At 50.3% G+C, this 11,622-nt stretch overlaps 1 protein-coding gene across 1 annotated transcript in view; it reads right to left on the bottom strand.

The window, feature by feature from the left end:
- Positions 1-11,354, bottom strand: part of uggt1 (UDP-glucose glycoprotein glucosyltransferase 1) — a 25,605-nt gene extending 14,251 nt beyond the window's left edge. The window contains exons 1-15 of the mRNA XM_035536233.2: positions 11,300-11,354; positions 10,136-10,268; positions 9,438-9,517; positions 9,153-9,283; positions 8,794-8,906; positions 8,529-8,703; positions 7,970-8,066; positions 7,805-7,883; positions 7,602-7,702; positions 5,881-5,980; positions 5,047-5,107; positions 3,930-4,021; positions 3,628-3,778; positions 1,927-2,046; positions 1,352-1,437 (exon numbers count right to left, since the gene is read on the bottom strand). Coding sequence (XP_035392126.1) covers positions 1,352-1,437; positions 1,927-2,046; positions 3,628-3,778; positions 3,930-4,021; positions 5,047-5,107; positions 5,881-5,980; positions 7,602-7,702; positions 7,805-7,883; positions 7,970-8,066; positions 8,529-8,703; positions 8,794-8,906; positions 9,153-9,283; positions 9,438-9,517; positions 10,136-10,268; positions 11,300-11,336 — 1,556 coding nt within the window. The 5' untranslated portion in view covers positions 11,337-11,354. The remainder of the gene's footprint in view (positions 1-1,351; positions 1,438-1,926; positions 2,047-3,627; positions 3,779-3,929; positions 4,022-5,046; positions 5,108-5,880; positions 5,981-7,601; positions 7,703-7,804; positions 7,884-7,969; positions 8,067-8,528; positions 8,704-8,793; positions 8,907-9,152; positions 9,284-9,437; positions 9,518-10,135; positions 10,269-11,299) is intronic.
- Between the last annotated feature and the right edge of the window lie 268 nt (positions 11,355-11,622).

Here is an 11,622-nt window from a genome sequence, read left to right as displayed (position 1 = left end):
GAACTGGAGAGACTCACCAGAGTGGGTGAGATGTGGAGGGGGTCTGGTATTAAAGGGGAACTGGAGAGACTCACCAGAGTGGGTGAGATGTGGAGGGGGTCTGGTATTAAAGGGGAACTGGAGAGACTCACCTGAGCGGGTGAGATGTGGAGGGGGTCTGGTATTAAAGGGGAACTGGAGAGACTCACCAGAGTGGGTGAGATGTGGAGGGGGTCTGGTATTAAAGGGGAACTGGAGAGACTCACCAGAGTGGGTGAGATGTGGAGGGGGTCTGGTATTAAAGGGGAACTGGAGAGACTCACCAGAGTGGGTGAGATGTGGAGGGGGTCTGGTATTAAAGGGGAACTGGAGAGACTCACCAGAGTGGGTGAGATGTGGAGGGGGTCTGGTATTAAAGGGGAACTGGAGAGACTCACCAGAGTGGGTGAGATGTGGAGGGGGTCTGGTATTAAAGGGGAACTGGAGAGACTCACCAGAGTGGGTGAGATGTGGAGGGGGTCTGGTATTAAAGGGGAACTGGAGAGACTCACCAGAGTGGGTGAGATGTGGAGGGGGTCTGGTATTAAAGGGGAACTGGAGAGACTCACCAGAGTGGGTGAGATGTGGAGGGGGTCTGGTATTAAAGGGGAACTGGAGAGACTCACCAGAGTGGGTGAGATGTGGAGGGGGTCTGGTATTAAAGGGGAACTGGAGAGACTCACCAGAGTGGGTGAGATGTGGAGGGGGTCTGGTATTAAAGGGGAACTGGAGAGACTCACCAGAGTGGGTGAGATGTGGAGGGGGTCTGGTATTAAAGGGGAACTGGAGAGACTCACCAGAGTGGGTGAGATGTGGAGGGGGTCTGGTATTAAAGGGGAACTGGAGAGACTCACCAGAGTGGGTGAGATGTGGAGGGGGTCTGGTATTAAAGGGGAACTGGAGAGACTCACCAGAGTGGGTGAGATGTGGAGGGGGTCTGGTATTAAAGGGGAACTGGAGAGACTCACCAGAGTGGGTGAGATGTGGAGGGGGTCTGGTATTAAAGGGGAACTGGAGAGACTCACCTGAGCGGGTGAGATGTGGAGGGGGTCTGGTATTAAAGGGGAACTGGAGAGACTCACCAGAGTGGGTGAGATGTGGAGGGGGTCTGGTATTAAAGGGGAACTGGAGAGACTCACCAGAGTGGGTGAGATGTGGAGGGGGTCTGGTATTAAAGGGGAACTGGAGAGACTCACCAGAGTGGGTGAGATGTGGAGGGGGTCTGGTATTAAAGGGGAACTGGAGAGACTCACCTGAGCGGGTGAGATGTGGAGGGGGTCTGGCGAGACACACCTGAACGGGTGAGATGTGGAGGGGAACTGGCGAGACTCACCTGAGCGGGATGTTGTTGGTGTAGAACATCTCCGCCACGCTCAGCAGCTCTGCTGTGTTCTCATGAGTGGGGTCCAAAATCATTACCTGCGAACAGGACGCCCCACACACACACACACTTAAAGGATACGTACGAAAAGGCGGAGACAGCACGAAGGCGAATCATAAGCTACAGTCATGAAGTGTTTGTCACGCTATTACCCATCCATTGGGCTATTGGCGGAGACGTTAAAGGGAAGGTAGATTTAATCGGAGGACAGTCCTTTCTGGATGAACGGCTCAGAGCAATCGAATCAGCGCGTTTACTCTCCTTCACGAGACTCCTATACGATCTCATCGATCATGGCTTCATCACAACATGGTGGCAATTTCTCCCTCCTCCTGAGTGACTCGGCACCTTCAGAAGCGCGCCGTTCCAGCTTCCCCCCGTCACCGTCCAGCCGGAGAGCTTGGTGGAAGTAAAGCGGAAAACACGGAGCGGACGACCCTCACGGCGTGAGCGCCGCAGCCGGACGCCATGCCGGAGGAGGGTGGCGGGACCATGAGACTGTGGGAACGCGGCGATGCAGTGCTCACCAAGTTGTGGAAGTTCTTGCGTATCTGCCTGATGACCCCTGGGAAGGTGGGCCGCAGGAGCTCCTGGACGTTGGAGGGCCAGGATGCGTAGCGGCCATCGGTCTCTAGGTTATTTATCCACTAATGAGGAGAGAAAAAAACACATACACATAACGTGTGTGTGTATATACACAGGTAAAAGTGTGTTCATATCCACCTGAAGTCACATGTATGTGACTTTGAGCATGCTACAGGCCAATTGTTAAAAACAACAAAAAACATTTTTAGTACACATACTAAGATACTAGTGTCATACATGTTTTAATATCAGTAATGTTTGATTTATTTTTGCAGTGTTTTCCTAGGCAAGCGCGCGAGTCATGTGTGTGGAGGACCTTTAATAAAACAAAACTGTTGACCAAGCTACTTTGCAGAAATGTCATATTAAATTAAAATGAAAGAGACAGATTGAAGAGAGGCAGAAAGACATTCTGCTTGGACAGCAGAAAATAGCCGCCTGCGCAGGCACTTCTAAAGCAAGCGAAATGGAATGATTTCAGTGACGCGGTGCGTCGCGACGCCAGCGTACGCAGACACGTGGACAACACGCTGAAATGCGGCCAGTTTGAACTCAAGTCTAATCACTCATTTAGGCTTAAAGCCAAATAGGAATTGGAATTAAATTCTAAGCAGGAGTTTAGTCCTAAATTGAGACTCAAGTCTAAACAGGTATTTGGTCTAAGCTGGTATCTGGGTTTAAGACTGAGATGTAAGCAGGCCTCTTGCACAACACTGAGTCTTCCCGCATATCTTGGCTCTCTCAGGTCCGGCAGCAGCTTTTGATAGCGTCAGTCATGACCTACTCATTCCTAGGCATCTCTGTCCTAGACCTCAACTGGTTGCGATCATCTCTCGCCAACAGACCCTGCTGATCGGGGAGCACTGCGGGGATCTGTTCTCGGACCGCTCCTCTTCATCATACACACCTGCCCGCTCGGCCAGCATGTCCGAGGACGTTCGTCTACATCAGCGCGGCGTCCTCCGCTGCGTCTGCCCAGGCACCGTTCGCGTTTTGCAGACTTAAAACTTCGCCCGCATACCGACTACCTGAAACTCGACGCCGACAAAGCAGAGTTTCTACTAGTTGGAGCCAAGTCGCTATTTTCCCGCTGACGCTGAAGGTGTCGTTAAAAACCTCGGCTGTCTCTTTGACACCTCCCTCGCCTTTGAGTCTCACGTCGAGTTGACCGCTAGAACCGCGTTTCATCATCTACGCAATGCCGTGCGCTTATGCCCCCACGATCAGTGATGGCGACTCCAAAATGTTTCCCCCAAACTGATGACTATGACTCTTTTCTACAGCCTTTTCCACGAAACCGATCGACCGTCTCCGGTACATCCAGCAGCTGCAGCTTGGAAAGTCTACCGAAGGACAAAATTCTTCTTCTATCCTTCAAAGCACCACGTGGTCTGTTTCCTAGCTGTCGCTCCGAACCTACGCCCTTACACCGCCCGCCCTCGTCCAGCTCGGGAACTTCGGGACCCCGTGTCTCAATCTCTCCGTAACTGCTCGGCACGGTCTCGTTTCAAATCCTCTCTTCTTCCTTTTGCCGCTCTTAGTCCGTCTCCTAAATCCCTACATTCTTACTGTGAAATGTGTCCTTGGGTTTGTGAAAGGCAAACTTTATTATTAATCATCATCATCATTTGGGTGGAGCTTACGTAGACAGCGGGGCTGCGGATGTCCACGCCGTAGTCGGAGTCGGCCGGCTGCACGTCCAGCTTGAGGATGTCGTGCACGTGGGGAGAGTCGACAAGCAGACTGCGTAATCCCTCCATCACCCGCGCCTCGCTCCGTAGGATGTCCAGTATGCTGCGGCGACCAGACCCCACACACACACACCAGCAATTTATCTTCCACACACACCGGAATGCAGGTAGAAAAATGAAACCTGGCTCGATATGCAAATTGGATGCATTCATCCATATACATATTTAAATTTGCATGCGAGAAAGCTCCCCACCTGAAGATGTCCTGCACGTCCAGGTCGATGTGGAGTCCGTTAATGAAGAGAGCCGAGTCTCCCGGCTGGAGGCCTAACGTGCCCTTAAAATACTAAAGCACAGCACAGCCGCGTTAGCGTCCACCTCATCCAGACAGGCTGACACCAAAGTCCGCCTGCTAATTCAGCCACTCTTGCTCTGCCCAATTATAGTCACGTCATTAAATTTATTAATAAACTCAAAATTATTTCCGCACATTACAATGGCAGCGTGCTCAAGCATTTCAGTCCGTTAAATTGCCCGGAATTGCCCAGTCCCGCATACATGTACACATCGCAGGTTAGCTTCACTGTAATGACTCGTTAATTCACGGTAGTTCTGAATCATCTGCCCCAACACAAACATATCAATTATAATCCCGTAGTCGTCGAGGTCGGCGCTGACTAGACGCATTTCCCGTCAAGCACACAAAAAGCCAGCTGCCGGCCGGAGGCTCAGAGACGAGCTGGAACAGAAGCAGGCCATAAACCCTCGGAGCCCAGGGGGACGACAGGCTGTTTTAATGCCAGCGTCTGCGCTCGGAGCCCACCCGCACGGCCCGGATCACAGAGTGCTCCTTGGGAGCAGGGAGCCTTTCCTTCACGCGTGGATGTTTGGAACAGTTTGGAGGGGATCCGGGGCGGCGGGGGGGTCAATTATACTGAGCGATGGGGAGAGGGCGCACCACAGGGTTCGTTATAGGAGACGGGAAATGACTCAGAGTCGGCGAGGCTTTAACGAGGCGCACCTCCACAGAATCACAAACAGGACAATTGCTTCATTCCCACGTCGTCCCAAATAAAGAGCCGGAAAGAAATGAAAACTGATTTTGAAACGTTTCGTGGGAGCGCGTGACCTTTAATCACATGCGCTGTTTACAATTACAGTGAGGATGAAGAGGGGTTTTCCCCCCCCCCACTTCGAATTACGCTACGTAAACAAGGGCTCCAGTGAACGCGTGACCCAGGGGCCGTTAACCCGGCGCAACGAGCCACCTCTCGCGGGGGGCAGTTCGCAGCTCCAGACTGGCAGTCTGACTGAAGGCACGCTCCGCAAAGAAAACAAAAAAACAAAAACAAAAAAAACCAGCAGCAGCACCTTCTGGTTCTCTTCTATCTCTTTGCGGATCTCCGAGTTCACCACAGTTTTGGTTATGGACCTGAAAACCAAAATCAAACAAGATACATTTAACAATTTGTCAGATGTTTGCACATAGTACTGGGTCAATATGACCAAGAAAAGCTTCCCCCCGCCCTCAAACAACATACAAAAGCAGTCAGCAAGTACATTACTATAATGCCACGTTTATTAACAATGACAGGGAGGCGTTTAAACTCGAGGTGAAGCGCTTTAGTGTGGAAGTGACATTAATAAAGTATCCTTAGAAAGTATCTATCCAAATATCTACTGCTCCACACCCTGTCCACACACTCTATTCTGGCAATTGCTTGTGGGTAAATTAAAAAGTGTTAATTAAGCAAACTCATTTTTAAATAATGTTTCTTTCCATTTTAAAAAAATCTTAGACTAGTCTGTTGTTAATAGCCCCTAGCCCCAGGCATGAAGCAGGGTGTCTTGTAAAACGTCCCCAAATAGCTGGAATAATGAAGGGAAAAATGCATAAATCTTTTAATTAATAAATCAAAGTGCAGGCAATTATACTTTGCTGATTTTAGGGAGAGATATGTGAAAACAAAACATTACAGAGGCGGAGGAAGGCGGGCTAGGAGTCTTGCCCAAGGACTCTTGTTGAAGGAGCAGACAGCACTTGGCCAGATGGGGTTCGAACCCCATTCCCATAGGACAGGCAGCGCTGTTACCCATTTCACCATACAAATACATACTAATCAATCAATCAATCTCTCTCTCTCAAACCCCAACCCTAATGGAACATTGCAGTGAGCCCCCATGAAGGGTGTGGGGTGGGCCTACCTCGCCTTATTGGGGAAGTTCTGACTCAAGTCCCTCATGACATTGAGCGCATCTACAGAGGGGGCTGCCAGGATGCGTGCTGCTGTCTGGAAGCTCAGATCTGAAGGGGGGTGGGGGTTGTTTATAGACAGATAAACAGACAGACTGAGTCTCAGGGGTGTCAGAGTGCATACCTGCAACCAGTTTGGGTTTTTCATCCTGAATCACCAAGACTTCTTCAAAGGACAATAGAAACTGGGGTGAAAACGCCACTTTATACTTCACGCATGTACAACGACACGCGCCGGCCACTTTATTGGGGAAGCCAGCGGACCTGCTCGTGTATGTAATTATCCAATCAACCAATTATGGCGCAGCAGCGCATTTAATGCAGAGAATTAAATCGCGCAGGTATGGGTCGAGGGCTATGGTTAATGCCCACATCAAACCTCAGAATGGGGAAATAATGCGATCTGAACGACTGAGCATGGCGGTTGGAGCCAGATGGGCTGGTCTGAGCATTTTTCAAAACGATCTCCTGGGATTTTCATGCACAAGCAGTCTGTAAAGATTATGCATAATGGCACAAAAAAAACCCAAAAACCCAACAACAACAAAAAAAAGAATAGCAGTTTTTGTGTGTGAGATGAGAGAATTAAGAAGTGAACGGCCAGACCGGTTTGACCTGACAGGGTGACGCTAACTCAAATAACCTCTCTCTAAGAAGCCTCTCAAGAGGCCAAACATGTGAAACGTTGACTTCCACCCTGGTGAGTCAGACGTTCGAATGCAGGAGTCTACGCGATAACGGCAACAGTTGGTTTCTCTTATGATGGCTACTACCAGCATAATAACGCACCAGGTCACACGGTCAAGCCACCTGCAACTGGCTTCTGTGACTATGGCAACGGGCCTCCCCAGAGACCAGGTTTCAGTCCACCGGAGCACCTCTGGGACGAGGCAGAACTGGCGAGTCGGTGCGTGAACCACGTGATGCAAACGTGTCGACACGAAGCAAAATCTCAAAGGTATGTCTTCAACGGATCGTGGAAGACGTGAGGCAGTTCTCAGGGAGAACGGGAGCCCTTCCCTGGATTAGCGCCCCATTCCTAATAAAGCGGGCAGTGAGCGCGTAGATTACGGAGGTCGAGGTTTTGATTCCAGTCCACGGAGAGTTCAGCTCTCGCGCTGACACCCCTCGCCGACGGGGAGCTTTGTCAGACAAACACCACCTCGCCTTAGCTAAAGAGGATATTAGCCAGGGATTTACCACTGACGGCGTGATTTAATTCAAGACGGAGACTTATCATCAACCGCTCAGGCTGTCTCGGGTTTAACAGGGGCTGAGCGTTATCAAAGGGGCTGAGCGTGTAGATGGATTACGCCTGCACGTTTCTTTCCAGCACACTGTGTGTGTGTGTGTGTGTGTGTGTGTGCGCGCGCGCAGTCAAAGTTGCCAGTCATTTGCTTAGCTGAGCTCTGATGAGCTTTTGCTGCTATGGGCTGTAATCCACACAAGGCCAACAGTGCCACAGCTAACTGAAGCAAAGGGACTCGTCTAGGAGTCCATGCACACCTCGAACGCTCGGGCTTCCCGCGGTACAGCGCTACCACACGCCGACATCCTGATCACTGGGGCAGGCCGGGAGCGCTGACATACGGGGCAGGCCGAGAGAAAAACCTGCACTGAAGGGAGGTCTCGGACCAAGGCGCAGCGCGGAGGCGCTGCTGAGGCTGCCCACCTTGCATCTGCCAGACCTTCAGCGGGGCCATCTCGTTGGTGCTCTCCACCAAGTGCTTCCTCAGCTCCTTCAGCTGCTCCCGTAGCTCGGGGTAGGCAACCCTGCAGGAGGGAACGAGAGAGAGAGCGAGGAGGTTAGTCTCACCCCCTCCGTCAGGAGTCCTCCTCTCCCCAGACGCTCGTGCCGCAAACGCGGCCACTCACTTGAGCTTCCCGAAGAGGAATCCCTGGACTTCGTCCACCGGGTCGTTCTCGCCGATCACCGTGGCGTTGACGTCGGCGCCTGCGAATTTATAGTCTTTGTTAAGACGCTCTGCGGAGCGTTCCTTATTCGCTCATTCGGGGTTTAAAAGCTGAGAGTCACGGGACCTTGTACTTGCGTGTCGTCTTTGGCCTTGTATTCCTGGTTTTTAATGGCCAGCTCGACCCCGTAACCGGACAGGAACACACGGCTCTCGCTGGGATGCTGTATAGAAAAAAAAAAGCAGATGCAAGGCCCGTCACGTGATTTCCGGCGCACGGGCATGGCACTACAGGGTCGCACGGAGAAAGGCCAGCGGCACGGACAAGTCTTTAAAACGAATTACACGGCCGCGTCGCGTCTGGAAAGGCACGGGGTTTCCTGCAGATGCGCGCAGGGAAGGGGGCTGGACACGTCCTGCATCACAGGCGAAATTAGTTGGCCAGAGGGACCGACGGGAGTTTCACAAGCGGGAGGAAAAGCACGGGAAATCCTCGGAGCTTCCTACACCAGTATGACGTGCCAGCAGGAGTAAGCGGGTTGTTTCGATGAACCTGCCCATCACTAGCACAGTATGCCGACCCACAGGACGCTGCTGGGTGAGAATCGGTTAACTACACTGGTGGCGAAACGGACCGGACCGATCAGGACCGAATCCCGTGGCCTGTAGCGAAGATCCATCCTTACTGGGAGGTAATGCCGCAGGACATAGTTAATCAGCCCCTTGTTGGCCTTCGACAGCATCTGCTGATGGAACCTGCTGAACTCGCCGGTGCCCAGCTCAGCATAGAGGATGACGATGGGAGCGTCGGGATTGGCTGAGGGAAACCTGTGGTCACCTTTGAAGAGGAAAGGCTTTGGCCTGTGGGGGGAAGGAAGGGGGGAAAAAATTAAAAATCAACACGTGAGCCTGCTTCATATCAAGAGCTTAGCGTAACGGGGGGGGGGCTACCGCTCGGAGGCTGTGTCCAGCAAGTCCTTCAGGCTCTGTGGGTTGCAGGATTTCTCCCCGTGGACGTTGAAGAAGACCCTGCAGTCTGGGGGGGGCGGCTCGTTGGAAGCGATCTGGGCAACATTAATGGAGAAAACCAGGTCAAAAACACGGCGGGTGGTTTGTTTTTTGTTTTTTTAACCACAAGTGGGAACTCTGGTGTCTTACAGATTTAAATTTTTTTTTTTTCCCCCATTAAGCAGCGGCGCAGAAAACCACAAATTTGTTCCACAAACAATGATTATACAATGAGCATTAATCACTTCTTAAACTTCACTTTTATTGGGCGAGGATTATTTTCAGGGGGGCGGGGCTCTGACCTGCTGGAAAGCGTGGACGGTGGCTGAATAGGAGCGCAGCGACAGGGCGAACCTGAGCAGCTTCAGGTGGGTGGGGCTGAGGAGTTGCCCCGCCCTCTTTACGATCAGCTCGTAGTAAGACAGATCCGAGCCTGCAGGGAAAGCACACGGACCGAGCCATCACTCCCTGACCCTGCGGCCGGAGCGCGTGACGCACGTGTAGAGGTATGCACATAAAGACGCGCCGGTAACTAAGCACCGGTGCTAGGAACTGGAAAATTCAGTGCCGAGTGGCAAAACCGTTACCGTCATGCTCGCTCTCAATGTCTTGGTTAGCTCCTACAAAGTCCCAGAACTTATCCTGGCTCTCCTCAGCAAGGAATTCGCTGGTGACAAAAAAAAAAAAAAAAAAGATGTTAACCCTCAGTATCTCTGTATGACATTTAAAGGTAAAAACAACAAAATCTATATTAAATATTCAACTGAGGCCCAGGGCTCATTATATATAGCCAGGTTCTAACTGAGAATGTAACTAGCAGATTACAAAGTCCTAAAAGATCATTTAACAGAGAAAAAACAGAATATCCCAGCTTGCCTTGATCAGACTGCAACATGACACAAAGTCCCAGGCTGTGTTCAAAAAAAGCCAACTACTACTCACACACCGACTTCGGTGAGTATACTGTATGCCGCCAAAATTAATTTTACCCGTATGTGAAAGACACCCCAATGGTATAGTGCTCTGGCCAAATATCCCAGTAGCTGACCAGAGCTGTGACTTCATGCTGTACTGTATCCTGTTATGCAACAGCAAAGGAAAACCTTTCATAAGTGGGCAGAACTCTCACGTGTCCGTGAGACCTCGTAGTATGCTGGACACTGTACTGCAATCTACTGCTGGGACCAGTATACAGTGCATACTGAGTGCAGTACGTGGCGTCCAGTGCGTAGCAGGCCATTTCGAAAGCAGTGTTGTAAAGCCATTTAGGTCAAACTTTCCCTACCTTGCCTCCAGGAGGAGTGGGGTGGAGGGCCACTTCGTCGTTAGCGTCGTGGTCACAGCTTTCGAGTCTCCGTCAGCGGAGACCACAAAGCACAGGACCGCCAGTGCCGCACACAACAGCCACATCTTAAAGCCTAGAAAGTGCCGCACACAACAGCCACATCTTAAAGCCTAGAAAGTGCCGCACACAACAGCCACATCTTAAAGCCTAGAAAGAGAGAAAACGCTGGAGGAGAGGTTGAGTGAATTGATGCCTCTTAAACAGGACGCATGAAGGCTACACAAGCGTGCAACACGTCACGCAACATTTTTTTAGACCCATAAGACTCGAAATCAACACAAGACCTCATTATATATATATATATATATATATATATATATATATATATATATATATATATATATATATATATATATATATATATATATATATATATATAACCCTCGATCAATTTCAGTCTGAGAGCTGTCTCTCCGCGGTCAAACCGCTTTCGCTTTCACTGGCACCAGCGGGTCGGTTCCGACAGGGGGTGCAAGGTAACACGTTTCAGCCAATCGCAAACCAGAGCGTGGCAAGGCGTTTTCCCAATCAGCACCACCAGAAAGCAGCAGTTCCGGAATATAAAATCCGGAGCCTAGGTGCCCTTCATTCAGACCAAATCTGTCAAAAACAAAACACTGTCTGCCACAACCGTGTGCGTTCACAAGACGAAAATGAACACACGCCTTTGAAAAAAATATATATATATATATTTTTAAATCAATTCCTTATACAAGAAATACCCAGCTAGGATAGCTTAGTTTCGACATGACTTAAGAGCTAAGCTAACGAAGCTAAGCTAACGTCGCACGAAGGGTTTTCTGCCGTCACCAGATCCAATGGGTCGTTTATTTCCCTGATTTCCGACGTTTCACCGATTTGTGCTGAAACAGGACGCCGGTCTGCAGACAGCAGCTGCCTGTGCTTGTGTTAGCCTTGCTAACAACTATTAGCCGCTGACGTCTAAATACTGAAGTCAATGCCCGAAGACAAGACACCAGGACACATTTACGCGTGTTTCCACACCATTTAACATATTGGCATCTGTGCGCACCGATAAAATAACTGGCACGACAAACAACGACTAACAAAAGCCGCATTTTGTGTTGGAAGGATACGCCGCACCTCCACCGGCGTCCAGGCTTCCTGCGGGAGTAGCCATGTTTGGGAGGTCCTTCACCGTGTTGCTTACAGGTGACGCTTGTATTTTTGGACTTGTATATTTGCCGGTCCAAAAATGCCATGGCAAATTTCCGACATGACATGGTGTATGCAGCGATATCACATATGAGAAAATTAGAGTCTGAAAATAGACTTTATTTAATCCAATACCGATAAAGCAAAGAATCGACAAGATTTAATAACCTTTTATTAAAGGCAGTTCTATAGCCTCCTCACTCGTGGTGAGGAGGTCATTTGGGTTAATATACGCGTGCAAGTTAGTTTGT

This window comes from Electrophorus electricus, chromosome 20 (genome assembly GCF_041902795.1).
Source record: "Electrophorus electricus isolate QZ-2024a chromosome 20, ASM4190279v1, whole genome shotgun sequence".
In the NCBI taxonomy this organism is placed as follows: Eukaryota; Metazoa; Chordata; class Actinopteri; order Gymnotiformes; family Gymnotidae; genus Electrophorus; species Electrophorus electricus.
Note: the sequence above shows the minus strand (reverse complement) of the source record. Positions and strands in the feature narration are given on the sequence as shown.